General features: G+C 38.8%; 1 protein-coding gene across 1 annotated transcript; it reads right to left on the bottom strand.

The window, feature by feature from the left end:
- On the bottom strand, nt 1-22,583 carry LOC134586012 (prokineticin receptor 1-like). Its single transcript, XM_063441514.1, has 3 exons — nt 22,512-22,583; nt 18,687-19,287; nt 1-812 (listed from the first exon to the last, which is right to left on the bottom strand). Exons 2-3 carry the CDS (start codon nt 19,124-19,126, stop codon nt 116-118), a joined length of 1,137 nt encoding a protein of 378 aa, XP_063297584.1. The 5' UTR covers nt 19,127-19,287; nt 22,512-22,583; the 3' UTR covers nt 1-115.
- Between the last annotated feature and the right edge of the window lie 4,800 nt (nt 22,584-27,383).

The raw sequence follows: 27,383 nt of genomic DNA, 5'->3' as shown, positions 1-27,383 counted from the left end.
ACACAAAGAATGCAATAATAGCTGTAATAACAATCCCTGTACCTTTAAAAGTATTAATTGTAACATTGTAACACAGGCAATATAATAATAGCAAACACACTACATAATGCATTAATTACTTCAGTCTAATGCAATCTACCTCCTCAGTAACTGGCACCGCGCTGGACTTGGGGTCTAGCTCTCCACTGCATCTACTTTCATTGTACGTAGACTTCCATCTTAGCAGCATAATTTTCTTAAAATACTTTATAGTATTATTTTTAACAGTCACAAAGCACATTGTGTTGATCATGCTGTTGCTCATGGCAATACATTCTACGATGTAAAAAGCTGAAAGATAATGTTTCTCCTTCACAAACACAGTTGGGAAAAAGTCTCTAACAATGGCAAAGCCATAAAATGGAGCCCAACATAAAACATAAGCAATGAGAATGCACATCAGCACCAAAACAGTCTTCCTGCGACACCGGAGGCGTTTTCGGATCTGATCCGTCTGAAAGCCAGGAACAGTCTTGAACCAAAGTTCTCTCGATATTCTGGCGTAGCACAAAGTCATTGTTACGACGGGACCAACAAACTCAATGGCAAAAATAAAGAGGAAGTAAGACTTGTAATACACCTGCTGATCGACCGGCCATATTTGGCCACAGAAAATCTTTTTTTGATTCTTTACAATAAAAAGTACAGATTCTGTAGCAAAATAAGCCGAAGGTATGGCTACTAGTAAAGAGGTGATCCAAACCATGGCAATCAGGAATGAAGCAGTTTGGTAATTCATTCTAGGCTTTAATGGATGAACAATTGCCAAATACCTGTAAAAGAAAATGCAAAAAAAGTATGTTAAGTATATTAAATCAATACATCAGATTACATTACATGTGATCAAATTTAAGTTGGTTTAAAATGCATGTATCAAAGATTTTCTTTTCTGGGAGCTGACTGTAATGGGGGGTTTGTATGGGGTGTATCACAGAGCTCCACAGCAATAAAACGGACTATAATAAGAGGTGTGTGTGAATGTATCACAGAGCTCCTCAGAAATAAAACTAACTGTAATGTATCACAGACATGGATGTATCAGAAAGCTCCAGAATAATTATACTGACTGTAATGAGTGGTGTGTGTGAGTGTATATCAAAGCTCCACAGTAATAAAACTGACCTTCATTTGTTTTTAAAAGGCAGTATTATTTTAATATGTTATCGATACGGCATCAAATCACCTAAAAATATGTCTTGGCCTAACCCCAGTTTCACTCTGCAAAACAAACAAATATCCTTCTTAGAGTTATTTTAATATTTGGGAAATAGAACAATGCAGCTGGCCATGGATTCAGGGGAGGCAAGAGCTCCCGGTTTCCTTACCAACAACACAGACTGCAAGCCTTATAGAAGCCGACATGACTCTCGGCCACAGCTGCACCCCTTTGCCTGCTTTATCTATGACTGTTCCTGGTATTTACTATGAATCGTCTTCAAATAGTACATTCTAATTAAAATGCATAACAGATCTTCAGAGTGCTATCGAAGTATGTTTTATCACAGCAAAACGAAAGGTATCAGAATCACCAACGCATTATTCATGGCATTGTTTTACTACATTTAGCATCACAGCACAACATTTTTGGGGGAGTTTTCCTTCCTCAGACACAAAACAATATAGCAACAAAACATCAAATGGTAGAACGTCTGTTAAAGTATAAAAGAAACCCTAACAAATAACAGCCTTGAGGGCCACATGTACCAGCGATATAAGCCGGAAAATCATGGAATGTTTCTGTATGTTCAATTTTAACTCAGATTTATTGGATAAACAAGTCATTAAATTTATTGTATAAACAAGTCATTAAGGAGCAGAGAGACTGAAAATCCGAAACAGAATATATTAAGTAATAACACTTTTTCTTTGTCGTATTAGTGGATAATTGTAAAAGGTGATAGATTAACGTAGCAAGCAGTATGTGTGCATAGATATATAGATATAGCCTGTCTATCCTCCTCTCTGTCTAAACAAGAGCATACTATCTGTAATCTAGCTACTTTACACATCATCATTTATTCAATGATGTAGCTGACAACATGCTGTCTTAGACTCAGAGGAGATGTAGTTCACATTAACTGAACAGTTAACCGTAGAGGTTTACTCCTTTAACACAATAAACTGTAATTTTAAGTAAAATTCAGGCTAAACTAGCTAAGATAGGACCATAGTTGAGTTGTCAAACTCAACTATTTCATTGTAACCTGAGTACAAACTAACCGCATCAATTCACTATTTTGTGGATATGCCCGTAATGTATTTTTGAATGGAACACTAAAAGTACAATGACAGAGCTTTCACGATGTATTCTATACCTGGTTGTAAAGCTGCATATAACATTTACTGCTTGTTCTTCTAAGCACTCAGCACCAGAACCACTACAGCCAATTAATCAATTCCCTAATTACTTGGCTGCGAGAATCAGCTGACACTTTTAGCCGATGAATGATGTTCAAAGTTGGACAAAATTCAGATTGCTAAAGTGCAATGTGAACTTCCTCTCTAGCAATATCGCAGATCAGAAGGACCAATGGCATCCGAGATAGTTTCAAACTGTTTAAAAAAAGGTTGGTCCCGTAATATCCAATGGAGTCAGGGGACTCCTGGCACTATAACAACTACGACACGCTATACTGCTTCTAGTGCTTACACTATCCCTTTAACCCCTTAAGGACACATGACATGTGTGACATGTCATGATTCCCTTTTATTCCAGAAGTTTGGTCCTTAAGGGGTTAAAGAAGAGTGACATGTTTATAAAGATATACTATCTGGCATCAGTTTATATTCTCAGTGAGAATCATTGTGGTATTCTTTGTAGTGTTGTTTTTCTGAAGAGGTCTAGTTAATAAAGCACTTGTAGGTTGCCAAACAAATTGCAAAATGGAGTCCAATGAAGCCGAACTATAAACAATCACAAAACTCAGTAAAGAGTAAAGAGCCTTGATCCTGATGCCAAGACACTTACAGGGTTATTCACAAAAGCGAGTATTCAGATTCTATTATGACCTTAAAGGGAAAATCCAGTGCCAGGAAAACAATCCTTTTTTCCTGGTACTGCAGGTACCCTCTCCCTCCCACCCCCCAATCCCCGGTTGCTGAAGGGGTGAAAACCCCTTCAGTGACTTACCACAGGCAGCGACATGTCCCACGTCGCTGCTTCTCCCTCCGCCACCGCTCCTCCTCCGCATTACGTCGGTCGGTGGGCGAGACTGATCCCAACCGCCGGCTGGGGAGACCTAATGCGCATGCGTGGCAATGCCGCGCATGCGCATTAGAGCTCCCCATAGGAAAGCATTGAAAACGCTTTTTAATGCTTTCCTATGGGGAATTGAGTGATGCCAGAGGTCCTCACACAGCGTGAGGACGTCCAGCGAAGCTCTAGCACATGTTTTCTGTGCTATGAAGGAGGAAGTGCCTTCTAGTGGCTGTCTAGTAGATAGCCACTAGAGGTGGAGTTAACCCTGCAAGGTAATTATTGCAGTTTATAAAAAAACTGCAATAATTACAGTTGCAGGGTTAAGGGTAGTGGGAGTTGGCACCCAGACCACTCCAATGAGCAGAAGTGGTCTGGGTGCCTGGAGTGTCCCTTTAAATCTAAAATTCACTTTGAATTCTAAGTTTTGTAAATAACCTTGCAATAGTTTGAGAAATATGAACAGGACAACATTTTATGTGATGAACCCTTAAGGACACAACTTCTGGAATAAAAATAATTATTTCTGGATAAGATTAGCTTATTCCAAAATTTTAGTCATGACATTTTTAATTTTTCACTACACATAAATATCACCATGCAAACTGCCCATTGGGAGCTTCAGGAAATGGCTTTCTCATTTATTAACACAAATCCCTAGCAGAGCAGCTAAAGCACAGTGATGAGTGTTGACTTGAGTGATACAAGGCACAAGGTCTAATTTCTGGACTCTGGATTGGTGAAAAAGTATTCTCTGGTGAACTACCGTTCCTCTCATCGCAATCTATTGGACAACTCTGAATTTGGCATTTCGTCACTTGCCTGATTAAATAGAGCAAAATATTTGGTGAAAAAAAATAATAATGCACTTGTCTGGGTTTCATGGTTAGGCTTCCAGGCTTCCAGGTAAGGGACCTCTTAATTATGATGGAACAAAGGAAGTAGAATATTCGAAGCAAGCACAAATTGCTGGTATTGGAGCCAAGAAGTGGCGGGTTAGAAATACTGGTTACAAATAGTCTTTGTTAGAAAAGGACTCAATTACAAACAACATACATTAGTGCGTTAATAAACAAATATTTACAATTGTCTACATATTTGGGGAAATATATCTTCAAACTCTCTCAAAAAGGGACCATTAAGGGAGAGACCTCTTAATGCTTCTGGCTATGCACTACACATTCATCAACGCATGGACTTGTTATTTGAAACCCACCTCAGGTCTCACCTGTTGATGAAATACTATAATATAGCATTGTACAGATGTTCATTAACTCAGAAATCCTGACTGAAGTTTATTGTGTGATCAATAGGCTTATAATTTAACGAGTAACATTGATTATCACAGAATAATGTGGACAACTAGTATGTATGCCCAATTACTCTTCTTTTATCTGAGCACAATGAGAAGAAGCATTTTTTGTAAAGGGCTTGTATTGACTAGGTACTATACTTGGATTCTGGTGTACGTGCAACCTTCAAGGACTGGAGTGTGACATCATCTGCTTTATCAGATCTAAAATTCGCCAAGACCCACCAAGAGTGCATGGATGGCAGAATACGATGAAAGGAAAAACTATATTATTGTTAGTTGTTCCAGTTTAACAAGATTAGTGTAAGGAAGCTTGAATAGCTGAAAAGCTATCATTATTAATATAAACTAAAAAAACAATCTTACAGATAATATGATAAAATTAGCTATCATTTTTTTTATTTGATTCATAAAGTACTAAGCATCTACAGAAATGATTGCGTGAAACTACAATGCTCATGTTTACTCCTCAGAGAGTCATTATCCAGCTGGCGGTGACTATAAAAAAGTCAAGCAAGATGCAGAACCTTTGTCGAAATTATGAATAATTTCAAATACATTTATATGTGAATAATGTTATGTTAACACAAAAAAAAAGTGGAAATAATGTAAAGTAATTTTCTGGCATGAATCAAGAAAATAGTAAAATTAGATTCAATGTGTAATATAAACTGCCAAATAGTAGAAATTGTAGACCTTAAAGGGACACTTTTTAGTACATATACCCCAAACCCATTTTTTAATTGGTTTTTATCTGAAAACAGATTGGAAAAAACTGTAGATCTTTTGTCTGCAGCCTTTGCAAGCCCTCCCCTTCTAGCCCCTCCTAGACTGTGCTTTAGACTTGAGAAAAAAAAAAAAAAACTATTACAAGATACAAATTGTATCTGCACACACACACACACACACACACACACACACACACACACACACACACACACACACACACACACACACACACACACACACACACACACACACACACACACACACACACACACACACACACACACACACACACATAGTGTAGATTGGATTAGCCTTATTAGTCCAGTAGATAAAATGCCAAAATACCAAAATCTGATAGAGTTTCACACTTAAAACAACTGATGTTTGAGAAGGGGGGGGTGATGGGGGGTGAGTGGGGTGTCATAAATAGCAGAAGATGTGCCTGAAAGTGAAAGGTGCAAGTATTATGAGAATAGCCAGAAAAAGTAAATAAACAGGAGAGTCAATTAGTTAGCTGAAAATAAAAAATACCCCCCCCCCCCCAAAAAAAAAAACAACAACAACAAAATACCTGCACCTTTCACTCTTTCAGGCACATCTTTTGCTATTTATGACACCCCCACCCCCCACCCTCTCTCCTTCTCTAACATCAGTTGTTTTACGTGTTAAACTCTATCAGATCGATCAGTATTGCTTCAGACCTGAGGAAGAGGATAACTCTTGAAAGCTTGACTTTGAAATATTATGTTAGTCCAATAAAAAAGGTATCATTGCATCCTGCAATACTCTGGTATTTTGGCATTATATATATATATATATATTTATGTTTATATGTCAACGACTAACACTTATTGTTTTATTTAGACATAAAATGTTTTTGGTCAAGTAACAGAAGATGTAAAATATTCATGGACTATATTACTAAATCAAATAAGAGAAGAAAAAAAAATACAATTTAGTCACAAGCCAATTATTAGTAAATTATTAAGATGTATATCAGCCTCCCAAAACAAAATAACCCCCCCCTCCAAAAACCTAGAAACATTTAGTAAAAACAGCAACACATAAAAAAAGCAGATTGAGAAAATGTTTTTAAATTGCAGTAAGTCCATTAAAAAGATTGCTATCAGTCCATGAATCAATAAAGGTAGCTGTGTGGATTTTATAAGTGGACAGTGCCATCTAGCCATTCCAGAACCTTTCTACCTGCTTTAATTCACAATGCAATTTGCTTTGTCTGCGCTCGGCTCAAACCATATGTTACTGATTTATGTATAACATGAGTTTAATTACTAGACTTTGTTTCAGTCTAACCACTAGGTCCGAAAATTATAATTTTTTTGGACGACGGACAAATTTCGTGCGTCTGTTGGTTCAGCTCGTCAGAATTTCGTCCACAAGAAAAGATTCAGGAAAAGAAATCCAACGACCCAAAAGGACATGAAAATGGACTAAACAATGTAGTGCAAAGAATATGTATATATTTTGCATTTCCTGAAATTTGGTTCATAAATGAAGTGAGAAAAAGTAACCAATAAAGGAAAAAAGAGTAGGAACATGAAAGAAAAATCTATATTTCTATATTTATAACAGATATAATACATTAATATATAAATAAAGATTTTTTTTACTGTTCCTCATTTCCCCCCTCTATTGATCACTTAATCTGTAAATGAAATCACAGTGACTGTCCCTAGACATCAATCATTTTTTTAAATCTGTTATCTCTTTTTTTGACTACACAGGCGGAACTTCGACTTATAAATAAAAAAAAATTCCAGTCGCTTGCATCGTGATTCGTCAATTATAGTGGTTCAGAAATAATTAATTTGGATGATCACCAGATCGATACAAAATTGGATCAATTGAAGTTGGTAACTAAACAAATCTCCAGGTCTGTTAATTACTAAACACAGTGATGCAGATAAAAATCACACTTACTAATACAGGTGAGCTGGAAATAATCTCTGGTTTGATCTGGTATTCTGGTCTATATTATGCAAGTGTAGCGGCACTTACCCTCTCCAGGGGCTTGCCGGGGTCCTCTGTTCTCGCTGCGCGCGGTCCTGCTTCTGCACGAGCCGCGCGTGGCTCATCCGACGGCGAAACCAGGAAGGCGGGCATTGACCGCGAGAAGCGGTCACGTGTCCCGCCTGACTCTAAGAGCGCGCCGCGTGTCTCGGGCGCGCTCTTAAAGGGAAAGTAGGAGACGAAATTTTAAACGGTCTCTCATTGGCCCCTGTCATGCCACATTCCCCATACACTCACATTTTGGGGGCGTGGATATGACAGGGGCCAATCAAAGTGAACTCTAGGGTATTTATACTCACCTGTTCCTTAGTACCTTGCCCTATCATGTTCAGTTCCCTTTAGTGCTTGTATCGTTCAGTTGTTTTTTTGGTGCTTGACCTTGGCTTTGTTCCTGACTCCGCTTTCTCTTTATCCTTGCTTGTCTAGTCCGCCGGTTTGCTCTCCTGTGTACCAGTCCTTGGCTTGTTCTACTTTACGCTGTCTCTCTGTTCCCTTGACCTCGGCTTGTTCTGGACTCTGTCTTTTCTTGTACTCGTCTAAGTTCGGCCATTCTAAGGTCCGGTAAGACATATCTTGTTTTCTTGCCTCTAGACTATCTGGACAATTCTTGCGTGTTGGGGTATAGTACCGTGACAGCAAGTTATATCTCAAACAGTAAGTGAATAATGAGAGTGTATAGAAGCACAGTAGAATCTTAATGCACATTTCTCAGCCTCTAGTTGCCTAATTGTGTGTTCTTGAAGTGAAGTCAACTGCTCCAATATGTTAGCATTCTAGTTAGGAAATGTAAGCCCAAAAAAATCTATTCTTTGCTTAAAAAAAAAAAAAACTTATTAAAAATTGAAACTGTTTGCTATGACATTGCAATGAGTGTATCACAGCATAATTACAAATCATCTGTAATAATTTGAAATATATAAATCATATATGTGATATATCAAACAAGCAGCAGACATAATGAGGTCATTTTTATATCTATTTATTCCAATATGTCTTGACTCTTTTTTTTATTTTATTCATAAATTAAAATATACAAAAGACAATTTAGAATTCTCTTAACAAAAATCTAATTGCCACTTTCTTACAAACTATTTGCTTTCCCCTAAATTATATAGAGAAACCTTAATGCTCCGTTTGTAATTCTGATCCATTTAATAAAATATTTACTGAATTATAGGTTCATCTGTCATGGCATTCCAAGATAAAATCACTTGTTGATCACTAAATGCAGGAGAATTCCTACTGTTTGTCCCGTGTCCAGAACTATACGAGTAAAGCAGTATGGGCTAAATTATGTTTATCATATCCAACCTTCCATCAACCACCTGTTGCTGTACTTGATCCAAAGAAAGACATACATAACCTTAAATTGACTTCCAATTGTGTGAATTCTGAATCTTTATTGTCCTGATGGTAACGATTTATCTTTTCACTGTAGTAGTAGTCAGAGCATGAATACAAAAACACAAAGAGTGTGCAGCACATGTGTAGAATATCCACAAATATATTACAATAGTGCATGCACAGTGGGTGGGTGTATAAATCAATAAAGAATGAGATAAATACCCCAATATGAGTAAGTATCAGTATATAATGAACCTGTACACAAAAAGACAGGAGAGAGGACTCATAGCATAATACTGTTACAATAAAGAAATCAGATGTAATAGTCTATTTGGTCCAGGTAAGAGCGCTTAAAGAGATGTTCTTGGGTACATGGACACATGTGTCCTTTTACATGGGTAAAAGGACACATGGAAAAAAAGAGAATTAATCCAACATAATAAATAGACCATTGGACCCTAAAATAATTATTATACAAGGAATCAAATAAAGAATAAACATCTAAAAAGCATCATATAGGGGCGTGGCCTGGACTCCGGCGAGACTGGCAGCAGAGTAGAGGAGCTCCGTCCCGATCGGGGGTAAATTAACAAAACCCGTCAAAATTCAGCGGCAACTAAAAAACTCTGCAACACCGCAGGGACTACCCCGGCCACCGATCACCCGCCAGCGAAGTCCTCCCTGCGGAGGTTCTTTACGGACAACGCAGAGCTACACCAACCTCACAAAATGGCGCCCGCGAGCGCTACACGCGGCAGCCAGCTGCCCAGCCCGTCACCTTCTGAGGGCTCAGTGGATGACACGGACATCAGGGCATTGATCACTCAACTGCCATCAAAAAAATACCTCAAGGACATGTTCCAGAAGCTGGAACAATCATTTAGTGAGAAACAGCAGGCTGTGAATGCAGATATCCAGCACCTGGGCAACAGAGTGCAGGCCCTGGAAGACTCAGAGGAAGCCTCTGAACAGCTATGGTCGGACTGCCATGCCACACAAACGCAGCAACTGGAGGCTATAACCTTTCTCCAACATAAGTTAGACGACCTAGATAACAGGGGGAGAAGAAATAACTTGAGGGTGAGGGGGATTCCGGAGTGCCCGGAAGGCGCCACAGAAGACCCTATTAGGGTTCTGACTACCCTTTTTAATGGGATCCTTGCCAGACCAGCAGACACAGCGATCCGCTTTGACCGGGCCCATAGGGCAGCGAGGCCTAAGCAATTACCGAGGGACAAGCCACGAGACCTTATATGCCGGATCCACCACTTCCCTCTGAAAGAGGAAATATTTTGCAAAGCCCAACAGAACAAAGCATTAAAGTTCGATGGGGCCCCCGTGGCTATCTTCCAAGACATCTCACCATCTACCCTGCAGGCTAGGCAGGCTTTTAAGCCGATCACCACGGCCTTACTCGAGAAGCAAATCAAATTTCGGTGGAGTTCTCCATTTGCCCTGTCAGTGACGACCTCTAATGGGAGCCACATGATCACCACACCAGCAGATGTTCCTGACTTCCAACGGGCACTGGGCCTACCCATTGTTGTGATTGAAGATTGGACTGGCTTAGCATGCTTAACAGCTACACCACAGCAGCACAAACCCAAATGGCAGAGGACACCAAGAAAACGGAGGCAACAACCCCAGGCGGACCCCTTGAAATGTCAAGGCACGTGGATAACACTAGCTAATGTTTATGCCCCAAATGCTGACCAGGGCTCATTTGCTAGGTCCTGCCTGAACAAACTAGAGGGTTTCCCAGAGGGAGTGGTGATAGTTGGAGGTGACTGGAACATGGTAATAGACCACACGATAGATAGCACCACACTTACCACAGATAAGCGACGACACCAGCGCACCCTCCTGGCAAATGCGCTATACGCACACCAGCTGATGATGGATTGTTGGCGAATACTCCACCCGCACGACAGGGACTATTCATTCTACTCCCAAACTGCCCTAAGCTACTCTAGAATTGATATGTTTCACATAAACCACAGATCTCTCCCTATATTAAAAGAAGCAAGTATACCTGACTCCACCGATGGTAGCTCACAATGGAGGCTCAATGAGACCCTCCTGGATGATCTGAGAGTGATCGAGGATCTCCAGGTGACCTTACGCAACTATTTCCTTGACAACTTGACAGCTGACGTCTCGGACACATGGGTATGGGAAGCACACAAAGGGGTGATCAGGGGAGTTCTGATCAAATGGGGATCTAGGATCAAAAAGGAACATGCGCACAAACTGAACACCTTATTGGCAGCCATACAGGCACAATAAACATTGCACAAACAAAACCCCACACCGGAAATCTTTCACAAGCTGACAGATCTCAGGATAGAGCTTAGATCCCTTCTCTCCCTCCACGCATATAGGGCAACCCAACTAACGAGAAGTACCTTCTACGCCCACGGCAATAAGAGCGGAAAACTGTTGGCTAGGGCACTAAAGTCCAAACACCAGAAATCCTTTATAGCCTGCATTAAGAATAGCCAGGGGACACAATGCAACACCACGCAGGACATAGCAAAGGCGTTTAGGGGATTTTACCATAATCCCTACAACCTTACGCCACCGGCAGGTGCGCCTCCTGACATCCAAAACTATCTGAAGGCCAACATTACCCACAAAATTCCAACAGAATCAGCGCAGGCTCTCAAGAGGAGCTCTCCTCAGCCATTAAAGCTATGCCCAAGGGCAAAAGCCCGGGCCAGATGGCCAGACAGCCAGATATTACCAAACCCTAGCGGTAGACTTGGGCCCACATTTACTTACCATGTTAAACGGGATTCGACAGGACACCTCCCTCCCCCCCCCAATGTTGCACGCATCCATCTCTATCATTCCCAAACCTGGTAAGAATCCCGAGGCATGCGGTAGCTATAGGCCAATCTCCCTTATCAACCTTGACCTCAAATTGTTCGCCAAACTAATTGCTAATCGAATCAAACCTCTCTTACCGACCCTGATCCATTCAGATCAGGCGGGTTTTGTACCTGGCCGTGAGGCCAAGGATAACACTTCACGGATACTGTGTCATACATGGAGCAAACACCACCAACACCCCTACATTGCTTCTAGGTATAGATGCTGAAAAGGCCTTCGATAGTGTAGACTGGGCGTACCTATTCGCAGTCTTGGACCACCTGGGTTTTGGCACTAGAATGAGAAACTGGATACAAACACTGTACAGGGGCCCCTCGGCCTCGGTCAGGGTAAATGGACAATTGTCAGCACCCTTCCAAATTAGCAACGGCACTCGCCAGGGATGCCCACTATCACCCCTTTTGTTTGTACTGGCGATAGAGCCGTTCCTGACGGCTGTACACAATAATGTCAAAATCAGAGGATACCGCTATCCCGAGGGGGAGGTGAAAGTCTCTGCTTTTGCAGACAACGTGCTTTTTTCCCTTACAGACATTAGTAACGAAATACACATGGGGACACAAACCCGCGAGGACAGCTTACCCCGTCTTAACATCCACACCCAGGCTAGGCGGGTTGGGGTTGCCCCACATGTACAAATACTATGTAGCGGTCCTGCTCACGAGAGTTAGGGAATGGACGTGTGTGGACTCACCTAAAGCCTGGTATGGGCTGGAACAGAGTTTTGCGGCAGTACCCCTCCACACCCTGCCTTGGCAAACATGCCAGCTCAGAAAACTCTCCCCAACACACCACCCACTTATCCACAACACACTTCGACTCTGGAGAAGACATAGAGAGAGCTGGGGTCTGTCCCCTGGACTATCCCCGTTCTTCCCGTTAGCGAATAACCCAAGATGGCCACGGCAGCACCACTCTATCCCGAATCACAGACAACCCCTGCCCAGACCTGGCGGCAATTCTGACAACAGGCAACCCACCTGCGTTAAAGACCTACCCCACACCAGCTAACCGACAGACAATGCTAGAAGCAATGGCTAGGGCCCAATTGACCCACTTCCTCACCAGCTCGGTTCTCCTGTACTGGGCAAACAGAGCTAAAACACCATTCGAACTCTTATGCTCTAAAGGAAAACAAAGCCAAGAGACCCCTGTCAGCCATATACCGCCTCCTCCAATTAGACACAAGCAACTCACCAACGGATAATGAAGATGGCAGAGCTGATTGGATCACAGGCGAAGGGGGCGGGTTCTAAGTACCCGTTTCCCGCACCAAAATGCTTTTTTAAATGTGTATGAAGCTTGTTTTTATTACTGCACCTGAGGAAGACAAATTCTATTGTTGAAACGCGTTGTGCTTTCTTTTATGGCATCACAGAAACTTGAAGATTTTATATTTTTCTGAATAAATGTTACCTTTTTTATATTTCTAATTGATGTTTGCCTATCCTGTGCCTCTTATATATCGAGGACCAAGCCTGACCTGAGCCAGTTTCTTTCTAAACAGGCTCTACAAAATGTGATGGGAGGACACTATAGAAGTGTACAGATACCAGGAGCTGGCCTTAGATATCTTAGGCCAGCTCCTGGTATCTGTACACTTATATTGTGTCCTCCCATACCATTTTCTCTGTAGGTTTTAGTGAATCCCTATTTATTTCCAGTTTTGAGCGGCCTAGTGCCAGTCCTACTCCCTCACTCCTGTTTAATACATTAGGTATACCAGAAACAATTATTTCTACAAAATGTTAGTTGGACCAAATAGGCTATTAAATCTGATTTCTTCATTGTAACAGTATTATGCTATGAGTTCTCTCTCCTGTCTTTTTGTGTACAGGTTCAGTATCTACTGATACTTACTGATATTTGGGTATTTATCTCATTCTTTATTGATTTATACACCCACCCACTGTGCATGCACTATTGTAATATATTTGTGGGTATTCTACACATGCGCTGCAAACTCTTTGTGTTTTTGTATTCTTGTTCTTGTGGGATTTATGTGATTGTTCCCACTAGTGTGTTCTAGCAGCAACCTCTAGCGCCACAGATTGTACCTCTTTCTCCTTTTTTGTAGTCAGAGCATGGTAGCTTTAAAAAAACTGTATAGCTTTTTCAAACCATCCTGTTCTAGAATCTGTTGCTCTATAAGTTAGCACTGTGGTTGTAGCTTTATACAACATATTTTCAAAAAGATAAATCTTTTTTGATTGAAAATATTACTGATTTATAACTATGTGTGTCATAAACATTCAATGCAGTTATTTTTTTCTTTATAGAATGTTATGCATGGTTTGATTTTATTAGCCCCTCACACTGATGCATTTCTGTTGACTACATATATTGGAATATCATCAATATATTTTGCCTGGAGTGATAGATTAACAATATATATATATATATATATATATATATATATATATATATATATATATATATATAAGGAAAGAACGCTCCACTAGCCATTGGTTAATAGAATTCCAACTCTCTATTCATTTTTATTAATACAATGTGTAATTCTGTGTAGAATAATTCAATAATAATGCTTCCCAGCTTTGCTCCAGGATACTTTGAAATGTGAAATAAATTCCCAAGATTAAATTCTGTGTATAAATGATATTAATAATAACAGCAGCAGCAATTATTAAACAACGAGGAAGGCTGAACTTGATGGACACATGTCTCTTTTCAGCCTATGTAAATATGTAACTAAATATGTACATTGAATTAAGTAAACGAAATTGGATTTAATCAAAACATAAATAAATAATGTAACAATGCAATGTTTTGTGGACCCAGGACATACTTGAAAACAAGAGAAATCTCAATGTATCCTTCCTGGTAAAATATTTTATAAATAAATAAATAAATATATATATAAGATCCTAGTGCCCCGCACTCAATTTAACCGGTCTTGTTCGGTGCCTCGGTGCAACAGCTCCAGCCACTCCATATATTCCCGAAAGAGTGCACTCAAAGGACTTGTATAAATTACAAATAAGTACTTTTATTGAGCAATTATATGCAGAATATGCGAATCAAGTCGACGATTCGGTCCAAATGGACTTTTATCAAGACGATAAAAGTCAGTTTGGACTAAAATATATTAATAAATATATTTATTTATTTATTTATAAAATATTTTACCAGGATGGATACATTGAGATTTATCTTGTTTTCAAGAATGTCCTGGGTCCAGAAAACATTGCATTGTTACATTATTTATTTATGTTTACATTTCAAGAATAGCACACATTTGTTTTGATTAAATCCAATTTAGTTTACTTAATTCAATGTACATATTTAGTAAATAAATACATAAATATATTTTTATATATATATAATTATATTTATTTATTTATAAAATATTTATATATAATTTTTCAAAAATTAAGACTGGGCAATACATATATTTTCTTCTATTTCAACACTATTGGCATATCATTATGCACATTGCACTTTCCTATTCTTTATCTGTTTCACACATAGAGTTGTGATTGGTGTTGTGCCAGGCTGGAAACAGGTATCCCTGTACGTCATTACACATTCCGATATGTCCTCACGTTACACGAGGGGCTTGGTTACCCACACACATGCGCACAGCGAGCACGGATATGCTGGTGGCAATAAACACTGTGTTGGTAAGTTTTTTTTTTCTTCTTTCTATAAAAGCACATAGATGTTTAAATACATTTTTCATTGTCCCGTGCAAAGTTGTGATCTACGAACTAAAATGTTAACTATTTTGGGGAAATAAAAAACTGGAAACATTTTAAGAAAGCCGATAGTGTCAGAAAAATCTTTTTAGCTTCGTATATGGATATGCCAATATTGAGCACCGGGCAGTAGACTTAAGTTGGAGCAAAAGTGCAGAGCATTTTGTAATATAATGTGTATGTATGCAGACAATTTTAATATCACTGTAAAACTTGATTTATGCCACTACATACACAGCTGAATAGAATAGAAATAGCAGCTTTATTGATGCAAAAGCAGCAGCGTTTCGACCCTAACCGGTCTTTATCAAACAAAGCTGCTATTTCTGTTATCCCAGAGTGCATGAACCGTTATTTATTCTGCATATCTTGGAAGGGAGGCCTGGCCAGCAGTGACTTCAGAGCACCTGGGTTATTTGGTGATTGTGCTACCCAGTACATTTCTACTACATTTACAGCTGGAACTGTGTTCCTTCCTGTTGGATCACCGACACCAATTTTTGTAGAAAACAAACATTCTCAGTCTATGCACTAAAGTCTGACTTTTATATTTTGTGCTCCAAGCCAGTTCACATGTGCTATTTACTAATAATTCAGAATAGCAAAAAAAATTATCAAATTAAGCTAATTTTGTTGGTGTTAGCTATCTTGAACCAGCTTTGAAAGCTTTCTTGATGCTTTCTAATAGTCTCCAAGAAAAAGTAGCTAATATCAGTTCTCAAGACTAATAGCAATAAAACACTAAAAACAAAACATCTAACAGTGTTCCCAATATAAACTGTATAGTCAGAAGATGTCAAGTTCATCGACCAGAGAGAAGCATTCAATTTCTGGCAGTAACCTTTGGATGAACTGACCTTACAATACGTATTAACCTCTCAGCAAGATACAGGAGGGAGCAACTCTTCCATTGGAACTTATGTCATAGACTGATGAGTTTCCATATGGAGAAACACTGGGGAGCCATTAGGATTCTTTACACCAAGATCTTTGACTAACACACTACATTCCAGGGTTAACATTCTCTTCAGAAAAACAGTCTGAGAATTATGATCCAGCCTTTAGTTCATTCCAGTCTCTCCTCATTCTAGAACCTCAGTTAATTCCTAACTGTGACCTGCTGGCTATACCTATTTCAAGAACTGTTAATAAACACACCCCTTAATACATTCTTAGCTCCTAGTGCAACCTATCATCCCAAAAGTAACACCCTGCATATTTGCTGTGGTAGCTAACAGCAGTAACATGATCAGAACCGAAAGTGAGCAACACCAAATGTATAAGTAGTTCTAGAAACCTGTACGTTGCTCAGTAGCCTATAAAACCTGCTGCATGCTGATTCTGCTGATCAAATCAATTATTACTATGATATTACACTGATTAGCCACAAGATTAAAACGTGCCTAATGTCGTGTAGGTCCACCTCGTGCTTCCAAAACAGCATTGTTGCATTGAGGAATGGACTCCACAAGACCTCTGAACGAGTCCTGTGGTATCTGGAACCAAGACTTTAGCAGCAGATCCTTTAAGACTTGCACGTTGCGAGGTGGGGCCTCCATGGACTGGATTTGTTGTTCCAGCACACACCACATATGAGATCTGGGAAATTTGAAGGCCAAGGCAACACCTTTGTCATGTTCCTCAAACCATTTCTGAACCCTTTTGTAGTGTGACAGGGTGTATTATCCTGCGGAAAGAGACCTTAGCCTTTAGGGAACATCATTGTCATGAAGGAGTTGATGTGGTACGTGTCAAAGTAACATCCACATAAAGGCCATGACACAAAGTTTCCAGCAGGACATTGCACAGTGGATAACACTGCCTCTGCCAGACTGCCTTCTTCCCATAGTGCATCCTGCTGCCATCTCTTCCCAAGGTAAATGACGCACATGCCCGGTCACCCACTTGATCTAAAAGAAAATGTGATGCACCAGACCAGGCAACCTTTTTTCATTTCTCCATGGTCCATTTCTGACACTCACTTCCCTACTGAAGGTGATTTCGGTGGTGGACAGGAGTCCTCATGGGCACTCTGACCTGTCTGGCTACGCAACCCCATATGCAGCAAACTGTGATACACTGTTTTGACACCTTTCTATATAGCCAGCATTACATTTTTTAGCAATTTGGGCTACTTTAGCTCTTCTATGGGATCAGACTAGACTGGCTAGCATTTGCTCCCCACATGTATCAATGAATATTGGGCATCAATGACCCTGATGCCTGTTCACCAGTTGTCCTTCCTTGCACCACTTTTGATAGGTACTAGCCACAGCATACCAGGAACACCCCCCAAGTCTTGTCGTTTTTGGATATGCTCTGAACCAGTCATCTAGCCATCACTATTTGTCCCTTGTGAAAGTCATACATATCTGTTTGCTTGCCCATTTATCCTGCTTCCAACACATGACATTGAAGAACTGACTGTTCACTTGATGCCTAAAGAAATTATGATTTTCAATGCACTATGGCTGCCTATTCATCAATGAAATAGTTAATATTTGGTATAACATCACTGACATTTCATTTTGCAGAAGCTATCATATTCAGTTTACATCAACCACACCACATCCTATTATGATATTCAATATTATCTCAGCAATAATATTCTGTTTCAGTTCACTAACACTCGCATCCTGTGGGTACTAAAATTTTCTGTATTATATCACAGACACTGCAACACATGGGACCTATTATATTTGGTGTAAAATCATAGTCACTGTGATATGGAAACCATGGCAAACAAGGTTAAAGGTGACATTACTAATTAAATACTCTATATTTTGATTGTATCTATTGACACATTCTATGCAAGCTAAGATAACACTGGTCAATGTATCGTATGGAAACTGCGGACAATAATTAGTAAAACATGGAATATGCGATATTTAGTATTATATCACTAACACTGCATTCTATGCAAACTATAGTATTCAGTATTCAAATCACTGATTCTGCATTTGATGCCGTCAATGTCATATCACCTATACAGTATGCTATTGAAACTATTTTTTGGTATTAAAACAAGGACCTTATTCTGTTGCAACTTTGTCTTTCTTCATTCTATTACGATATTTATTTTTACCTAGCAAATTATGGTTCTCATATTTTTCTCTAGACCTCAAACACTAGTATTCAATAAATTAAAACAGTCTTATAGCCTGCTTTGAGATCCACGTTCATAATTTACATAGTTACATAGTTACATAGCCGAAAAGAGACTTGCGTCCATCAAGTTCAGCCCTCCCCACATATGTCGTCCGCTGCTGATCCAAAAGAAGGCAAAAAAAAAAACAGTTTGAAGCACTTCCAATTTTGCAACAAGCTAGGAAATAAATTCCTTCTTGACCCCAGAATGGCAGTCAGTCATTTAGTTCCTGACAAACTATTCTCAACCACCCATGGGATTCATAAAATTGAGTCTTACCTGTCCACAGCTATTGCTAGAAGAGCATTTGTTGACACATACAAAGAAACCGTTCTTAAATAATTTACAGAGGCACACAAGATATGCCCGTGCTCCCACGATAACTGTTTCACGACATAATAGTCCATTTCGAAGGGACAGCACACAATAGCTACAATAAAATCCGAAATGGCCAGATTGGCAATAAGCAAATTGGTTAAATTTCTCAATTTTTTATAGCGTGCAAGTGCAGCAATGAAGATAATGTTCCCAATGCCACATATCAGCATGATGCAGATAAGAGCCACCCCGATCACTATCTTTGCAGCATAAAAAGTCCTTGTCTTTGTCACATCTTCATCTTCATTAGTCTCGTAATCACTGTAATTATAGTTAAAGGAGTTGGGATAGTCAAACTCTTCATTCTGACCAGCCAAGGGAGTTGCGTTGTTATCCACCATGACTGAACTTGCTGAAAGCTGGGATTGGAATAAATATTGCTCTTAGTCACTTCTTGACATCAGAGTCAAAGTGGAGGAAGGGACTCTTTATATACCAAACCATTTCTTCATTTTCCATCATGTGAGCTTGGAAAACAAACATTGCCTGACCCACGATTGTGCTGCAAGAAATAAAAAAAAGTTCCTCTTTTTAATACCCATTACGAAACATCTCTAAGTGTGAAAATGCATTGAGATTCATAAAATTCTGAATGTGTACCAACAGTAAGTTTTATATCACCAGACTAGGAGAAGGAATGGTTACATAACAAGATGCAATAATGTGTGTGCTTTGCTTTGTTCTTTAAAAGTTCAGTTTACATTTTATACCGAGGTCCGTTGTCTAAATCCACATTCTCATGCAATTAAGACTTTTTTTTTTATAGATTTAAAATAAGCGGGGTCTATTAAGTGATGCTTATTCTATAAATAGAGAGATGTGACAAGTTGATTATTGCCCTACAAAATGTAGAGCAATTGTATAGTGGGGAAAATATCACAGATAAAATGAAAATTGAAATTCTTTTCAATTTGACTTTTTTTGGCCACAATATTAAAAGGTGACAGTTAATTTACTACAATATTTTTTTTTTTTTTTTTTTTAAATATGTAGTTACTTCTTTATAAAAATATTTTCACAAAAAAAAGTTGATGGTGTCTAATCAGTTTCTATTAATATCTGTAAATGTCTAATTTAACTAATATAAAGGCTAATATAATAATATTCTTGCATCTAAGTATAGGTGGAGACATAAGCACGTTTAAAAGACAGCGTTGGTGGGAATTAAAAAAAACATCCCAACTTCTAGCAACCTGTAAAATTAAAATTCTGATAAGAAGTGATACAAGTTATGACTGATTGATGGAATTTGGATGGACAAACTTGAATTAGTTATTTAATTAACTCTTTTGCTTAAAGACACGTGACAGAATTTTAATCTATGACAATTTTATATGAAAAATACAAGGTATAATCTTGTTACACTGTATTGAATGGAAATCCTAATGATTTATTCTTATTGTAAGTTGTTAAATAACCTTTTGTTCTGGGCACCCCTTTAGCAATTGAAATATTCTTTGATGTTTGTAGACATTTTCTAGCTCAGTGAACACAGAACAAGTTCTGAACAACGTTAATTCACAAGGGAATTTATACAATCATACTGAATAGATATCTAAAGAAAAAAAATGATTGCACTGTGTAAAGCAAACTGTATTTTGGAGAAAAAAAAAATATTTTGCTATTGGGAACTGTAAGTGCTTTGTGAATAAAAGACTACAATACACAACCTGCTATAAAACAAAGTGTTTCATTCTCTGTGCAGCAACACAATACCTGTGTTCTCTACAGTACACGAATATAGTCTCATCTTAAGTTAAAGCATCAGGGAGGGGTGATGAGTAACTTTTCTACTTACAAAAGAGAATAATGGGAAATTAATTTTCTCAAATAATCTGTATTGCAAGTCGGAATGTAAGTTTTTCTTAAATATCCTATGCTTATTACCTTAATGGAACTCTTTATGGTTCCGATGTAAAGAGTCTTCCAAGAGCACAAAGCTAAAACATGCCTCTCTGATCAATATTGTAGAACAGGGGTTTCCAAAGGATAGACCCTATCCACTTTGGAACTACAACTCCCATGATGCTTTGCAAGCCTTAAGATTGGGGATCTATCTTTTAACCACCCTCGTTGTAGACAGGCAGTCCATCGTTTGCTCTTCCAGCTATTATCAGGCATCAGATCTAATGGCAGGCAGAGATGGGGAAATATATAGTCCAACAAATACCTTTTGTAGTTTTTTTTCACTCTTGAGTTATTTCAGTTACAAATGCCAAAGGCTATTACTCTAACTTAATATTAAATAACATTGGTATTTCTAGTACATCAATAAACCCCAGGAGAGACATAACCACTGCCAAAGATACATCATATTCAAAATACATGGGGAAAATGTGATTTCAGAACTTCAACTTGCTATAAAATATACATACAGCGTGAGCGTAAAATAATACGCTTTCTTGCAGCTAAATATTTTTAACAGAGTACAGAGAGAAACAATATCATTTTCATTCCATTCAAATGTAACCTTTGCTTGCATGGCCCAATTGTTTTAAGCTAAATTAATTGCACATTGAAAATGAGTTATCCACAGTAAAAGCCCTGCAGACAGTGTCTGGGCATAATGCTAACATGGTTTGGTAAAAGGCATGTTTATTGCCTTATCAATGCCTGGATGTATGTTCTAGAACCTTTTGACTCTCATTTCCATATATATTGTAAAAGAAAAACCTTATACTCAAGAATTGTCCTACTGAGCAGCACATACACCAATCCGCCCTCTCCCAGAACATACTATGGTTTCTTTAAATGATTCTCTTCTCTGATCTTGCTATACAATTCTTCTATGGGAACAACATAGTTAAACAACACAAGAACAACACATTTGAGTGCAAGATGCTAAACAACAAACGACTTCATTTCTACTCCAACTTATTTATTATCCAGGGATTTTCTCAGCCCAGATACCGAGAACCTGTTCCTTATTTTACAATCACATTACACATGTTAGGGGAATATCAAGAGATTTAATTTCATATAGAGGAATACCTGAACCAGGACTCCCTCTCAGAAAGCAATTTGTGTCAATACAATTCTTTTTTTTGCTCTAAGCTAGAGTCCAATTGCTCAGTTGTGAGTTCTCCACCTTTTTCAAAACCATCAAATAAACAAAGATCTATTCACTGGTTTACAAAGTGCAGAACTAGGACATTAATTTCTCTTTGCATGATTTAACAAAAACATAGATACACATCTAATTATAGAGTATAATTATTACCACAGGTCTGTATTTCTAAAATATGGTTTTGAATGTGCATTTTTACAATGTTTGTGCCTGTATATGCATTATTATATTATTTTGTGTGTGGTGTGTGTGTGTGTGTGTATGTATGTGTGTATAGATATACATACACATAATACAAAACAAATAGCTAAAAATCCATCCATCCATCCATCCACAATTACAGCCCCATTTAATTATTCTCCAGAGTCAATATATAGAAAGGAAAAAATAAATAAAAAACACATAAACTCTAAAATGGCTCAAGAAAAAAAACTATTTAAGATGAAATAGGTCAGGCTTAGTGCAGTAGTAAATCATGACGACTTTAGCTTAAAAATGTATTTTGATTAGGAAAGAATGTCTATTTCATTCCATTTCCCCCAGCATTGTGAAAACAAATTCTCCAGTTTTAAAATAAATTAGAATGTCTACCAGAGTGCAATACAATATCTGCTCTACGTGTGATACATAATCAGGTTAAATAAATAATTCAGTATTACCTGTCCTTTGGGAAAAATAAAAAAACATGTTTATCTTCCACAGGTGATGATAGTCCTTCTAATAAAATAAAGTAAATAAATAGTTTTTTTTTCATATATAAAAATTCCTGTCTTATATATAAGCTTCCTTTCCTTGGTTGAGATGCAGTATGTGCTTTAAAACATGCTTTTGAGCCCCTTGTAGTTTCTCCTTGTACCTCCTTCTTTGAAAGAGCTAGGTGATGGTTTGCTGGTTTATCTGAGTGTTTTGCTGCCATCTTCTGTTTTCTCTTGAGAACTGCACCACGATTTCCTACCTAAAAATGTGTTCCACCTATGGGATAGATTCTGTGCTGTATGACTTGAATATTGCAGAACATAGAACACTTAAATCTCATGAATAAATTCTAGAAATGTAAGACAATGTAAAAGACAATATGTAGGATAGACGATGAAATGACAAAAGGACAAAATATACATGAGTAATCTGTTAGTTTATTGAACCATGAATTAATGGACTTCGGTGAATAAGGGATTCAATCCCCTTAAGTGGTATGGAGTCCACAGCAAAATATTACGTGGGCTGCACCTCCCCTAAAAGTCAATAGGATAAGATACAGTTTGTAGCTTATGATAGGACTCATTGTTGACTCATTCTGACTCAAGTTTGGCCAAGCATCGGTAGAGAAGGAATCAATAATGTCATGGTTTATAACTTGAAAATGACAGTACTCTAAGTATGAAGATTTGTTTTTTTGTGTAATGCACAACCTAAAGAAGGGAGAAGCAAGAGTCCTAAAATACAGGGGAACCCCCCCCCCCCCAAACATTTGTTAAAAATGTAGTAGGATGACGATCAGGGTGGGAATATGTTGAGAGAACCAGACAGAAATGTTGCAAACTGTTATGCACAGTATGCAGAGATGTCCAAATCCAATTGTAGAATGCACTCAGATTTCCTGAGCATCTGGAATCTCCCAAGTCTGGTAATCCACATGAGATGATTCATTGTCTCAAAGCAGCTGTGGAAGCTGCCTGACCTCCGCAGTGGCTAGCAGAGATAACACATATAACTGAAGCAATTTCAAGCTACTGGTCCTACTTATAACTCTTTAGCCAATGGATAAGATTTGTATTATGCCATAAAGTGTTTTCTTCTAAAACAGGATCCGGATAAAATATTTTGAGAAGTTGATAGAAGTTACCATAGGTAGAAATGCAGCTGCTGATCTGAGGGTGTTTGGTAGGTTCTGCCAAGAATTTCTGCTTTTATGAAAAGCATCAGGATGATAAAATGTCCTCCAGGAAAAGTAACATTTGCATGAAGAATTAGTCTGATATTTGGTATCTCTGTCAAATTGTGGTAGAAGTAATGGCTTCAGAACTAGTAGAATGAAAGATTTTTACTTTTAGAAATGCATTAACCACTGGTTCTTTTATGTAGAGAAACACTAGTAAATGAAGTAAACTAATGCTACTGGCTAGATCTCAAGAGAAAAAGGCATCTGCTAAAATAAGACATAGGTCTTTTTCAATCAATCTGAGTAAACAATCTCTGACAAATGCCACTTTCCACAGACGTTTGCCACGGACTCCTGGAAGAGTGTGGAAGCTGGCCTCCTGCCCACCGATTATGGGCCAGGTCAGCTACTGTAAAGACCCATATTTTATTCCTCCTGGTTTCCTTGGTTCGGCACTTGCCATTCGTGGGCATAGAACCGAACGCTAGCTCCCTGGCAGCCATTCGCATGGACCAAAACCGCGAATAGACTTTAGGGGGACTTAACCGCAAATGCCCTGGAACTATTTTCGGCATGAAGACTTTGCGGTTTCTGGTCTGTCCCCAGCGGCACTTAGTCAAGATTCTATGGAACTATTTTGGGCATAGGACTATGCGTGAGGTCGGTCAAATTATGACTTCCAGGAAAATCCTGAACCACTGAACCAATTTGGGTGATTTGTGGATATGTTGGTCACCCAGACCAGGGCTATTAGGGTATGTAACTGCTAAGGGGTATTTATGTATTTTTAAGGTACTTTTGGGGTGTTTGGTAAATGTGCGTTTTTTGTGCCAGGAGATAATTGAGTTTAATATAGTGCTTGACTCAATTATTTCCCAGGCAGCGAGGAGGGATTATCTTGTTTTGTATGGGAGTGTCCTGGACCTGAGAGCCAATGTAATTGTGTGTATGTTTTAACTGTAGTCAGGTCCAGGGGGGAGTGCCCCTTGCACGGGGACCTGCATATAAGGCCAGTTGTGGCTTCCAATAAATGTATTCCAGCTTGTACTCCCAGAATAATGTGTCTTCTGGTTACAGGGAAGGCAAAGGGCTACTCTTTAATCACTGTTCCAGTGTGGCAGATTCAATGGGGAAAGTCCTTGTAAGGACTAGAGTTCCCAGGACTGAGTGTCGTCCAGTGCCTGGGGGTGTCTAGAGCAAATTCCCTATTCGGCTCCAGGAGGGAGCGGTTCCAGGACACCAGTTAAGCCACGGTGACTGTGGGCAGAGGTGCTGTGGTTTGTCCCTTGTTCCAGCTAGGAAGCGGTCCTTGGCGGAGGTAACAAGCCAGGGGTACAGGGAGCTCCGTTACACTATCCAAAAGTGATAATACTGTGGTTAATGGGCCTCCTGAATCTGACATGTACTAATAAAACTAATGATGCAATAAATGGTGGTCACTGAAACTGTTAAATCGGAAGATATCAATAATAGCAGTGTACTGGTAGTGAAGTGTATGTGTTTGAGAGTGTGTTTTTTGGCAGTGAGTATTCTTGGGTGTGTCTGCTTGTCTGTCTGGTAGTGTGTATCTGTGTTTGTGCCTGAGGTTGTGCATTTGAAATTGAGTATCCTTGTGTGTGTGTGTGTGTGTGTTTTTCTGCCTCTGTTTGGCAGTTTTCAAATGTGTGTGCTTGTGAGTGTGTGTGTCTTTGAGTGTGTCTCTACAAATGTATCTGGAAATATATGTGTTTGTGTGTGTTTCCATGAGTATTTAGGTTCCTGTGTCTGGGAAATTTATGCAGAATGCTTTAATTAAATTATAGATAGTCCTGGCATTGCAATAGGCAACATGACTGCATCATAATTTGCTCCATCTTCTGTTTGTTCTCTGAAATGATTTTAAATTGGATTTCCAAATTAATTTTGCCTTCTTCTTTTAAAAACGTACTTGCAGCTGTCTTATGCTGGCCAAAATTGTAATGTTCTCTTACAATACCATATATTTTGGCTCTATATATTTTTATATTGATGATGATCCCACCGGTCTAATTTGAACAGTACATTATTATCATGGTTTCTGATTAACACATCTTAAAGTCTTACAGCAATTAAATTAAGTTTATCCATGAGTAGTTAGGGAGCTTAAAGGACCACTATAGTGCTTATTATTTTACTGGCACTATAGGGTCTTTGGGTCCCCCCCACCCTCATGGCCTCCCTCCCGCTGGGCTCTAGGGGGAGGAAGGGGTTAAACTCTTACCTTTCTCCAGCGCCAGGCTCCCTCGGCACTGAGGACTCTCCTCCCTCTTCCGACGTCATCCGCTGAATGCGCATGCGCGGCAAGAGCGGTGCGCACATTCAGTTAGTCCATAGGAAAGCATTACTCAATGATTTCCTATAGATGCTGGCATCTTCTCACTGTGATTTTCACAGTGAGAAGCGCGGAAGCGCCTCTAGCGGCTGTCAATGAGACAATCACCAGAGGCTGGATTAACCGTAATGTAAACATAGCAGTTTCTCTGAAACTGCTATGTTTACAGCAGGCAGGATTAACCCTAGATGGACCTGGCACCCAGACCACTTCATTCAGCTGAAGTGGTCTGGGTGCCTATAGTGGTCCTTTAATATAAAACCCATAATCCCATCATTCCAGCTCTGATATGCATGGCCTGCCATAACTGTATTGTATTGTTTTACATGCTGTATTTAATTATCTTTATGTTTGCTATCTGTACTATGTTGTAGATTAAGAAAGATTGACAAAAAAAGCAAAAAATCAAAACAAAACACAATAATGATGTGGAATACTCTACGTAAAGAGGTTGTCTTATCATATTCTGTAGATATTTTTTTTAAAAAGGTCTATATTTTCATGGAGGAAAACAGGATATTCAAGGATACAATTAATATGTGTATAAACAGGTTGTCGAATCAGGAAGAAATCTGGTTGGCATTATGGAGCCAAATAGGATTTTATTCCCTTTTGTAGATAATTGGAAATCACTTAAAAGTGGATTTTTCTTTCTTTTGGACCTACAGTATAAATAGCTGTGTTTTAAAAGTTGAACTTGATGAACGTCATTCCTTTCTTTTCAACCCAGATTACTAAGTAACATGTATGCAATTATTAATTAATTGTATGATGTATGTATGATGATGTATGATTAGATGACATTGTTACTATCTTATCTGTTTTGGTTAAAAAGTCTTCAAAATCACTATTAAAGTATTCCTCTTTAACTTGCAGGCCTCCCAACTTCCCAATTTTGTCAGGAAAGCTCCCATTTCAGGGTCCTATCTCGCCATCCCAACTTTATTCTCTGGTGTCCCTGTCTTTGGGGACCCTGGGGAATGTTCCAGAAAGACATGTTTGTGCTATGATCATTAGATCATTTAATGAGTGCATGCTTTGCTCATGGCACGAGGCAACCTGTGAAAGCACTGAATACCTGCATTGTTCTCCCTCAGTTGCCTTTATGATTAGCCATTGTTATTTTTTTGCTTGGATTTACCACATTTTTGTGTGGCACCAACGATGCGGTTTGTACCACTTACTGAAAAGCCAATTTTGCAGCAATATGAAGTTGGACTTTTACTTACCATATAACATTTTTTTTTTTAAAAGCGCCAGCAAATTCTGCAGTGCTGTACCAACAGACAAGTATATGCAACA

The sequence above is a fragment of the Pelobates fuscus genome, chromosome 2 (assembly GCF_036172605.1).
Source record: "Pelobates fuscus isolate aPelFus1 chromosome 2, aPelFus1.pri, whole genome shotgun sequence".
Lineage (NCBI taxonomy): Eukaryota > Metazoa > Chordata > Amphibia > Anura > Pelobatidae > Pelobates > Pelobates fuscus.
The sequence above is the reverse complement of the archived record's forward strand: the minus strand, read 5'-3'. Positions and strand labels throughout refer to the sequence as shown.

Coding starts and splice junctions, on each gene's coding strand:
- LOC134586012 (XM_063441514.1), bottom strand. CDS start 19,126: ATGGTGGATAACAACGCAACTCCCTTGGCTGGTCAGAATGAAGAGTTT. Junction 813..18,686: donor CTAGCAATAGCTGTGGACAG/GTAAGACTCAAT, acceptor TTTCTTTTACAG/GTATTTGGCAATTGTTCATC.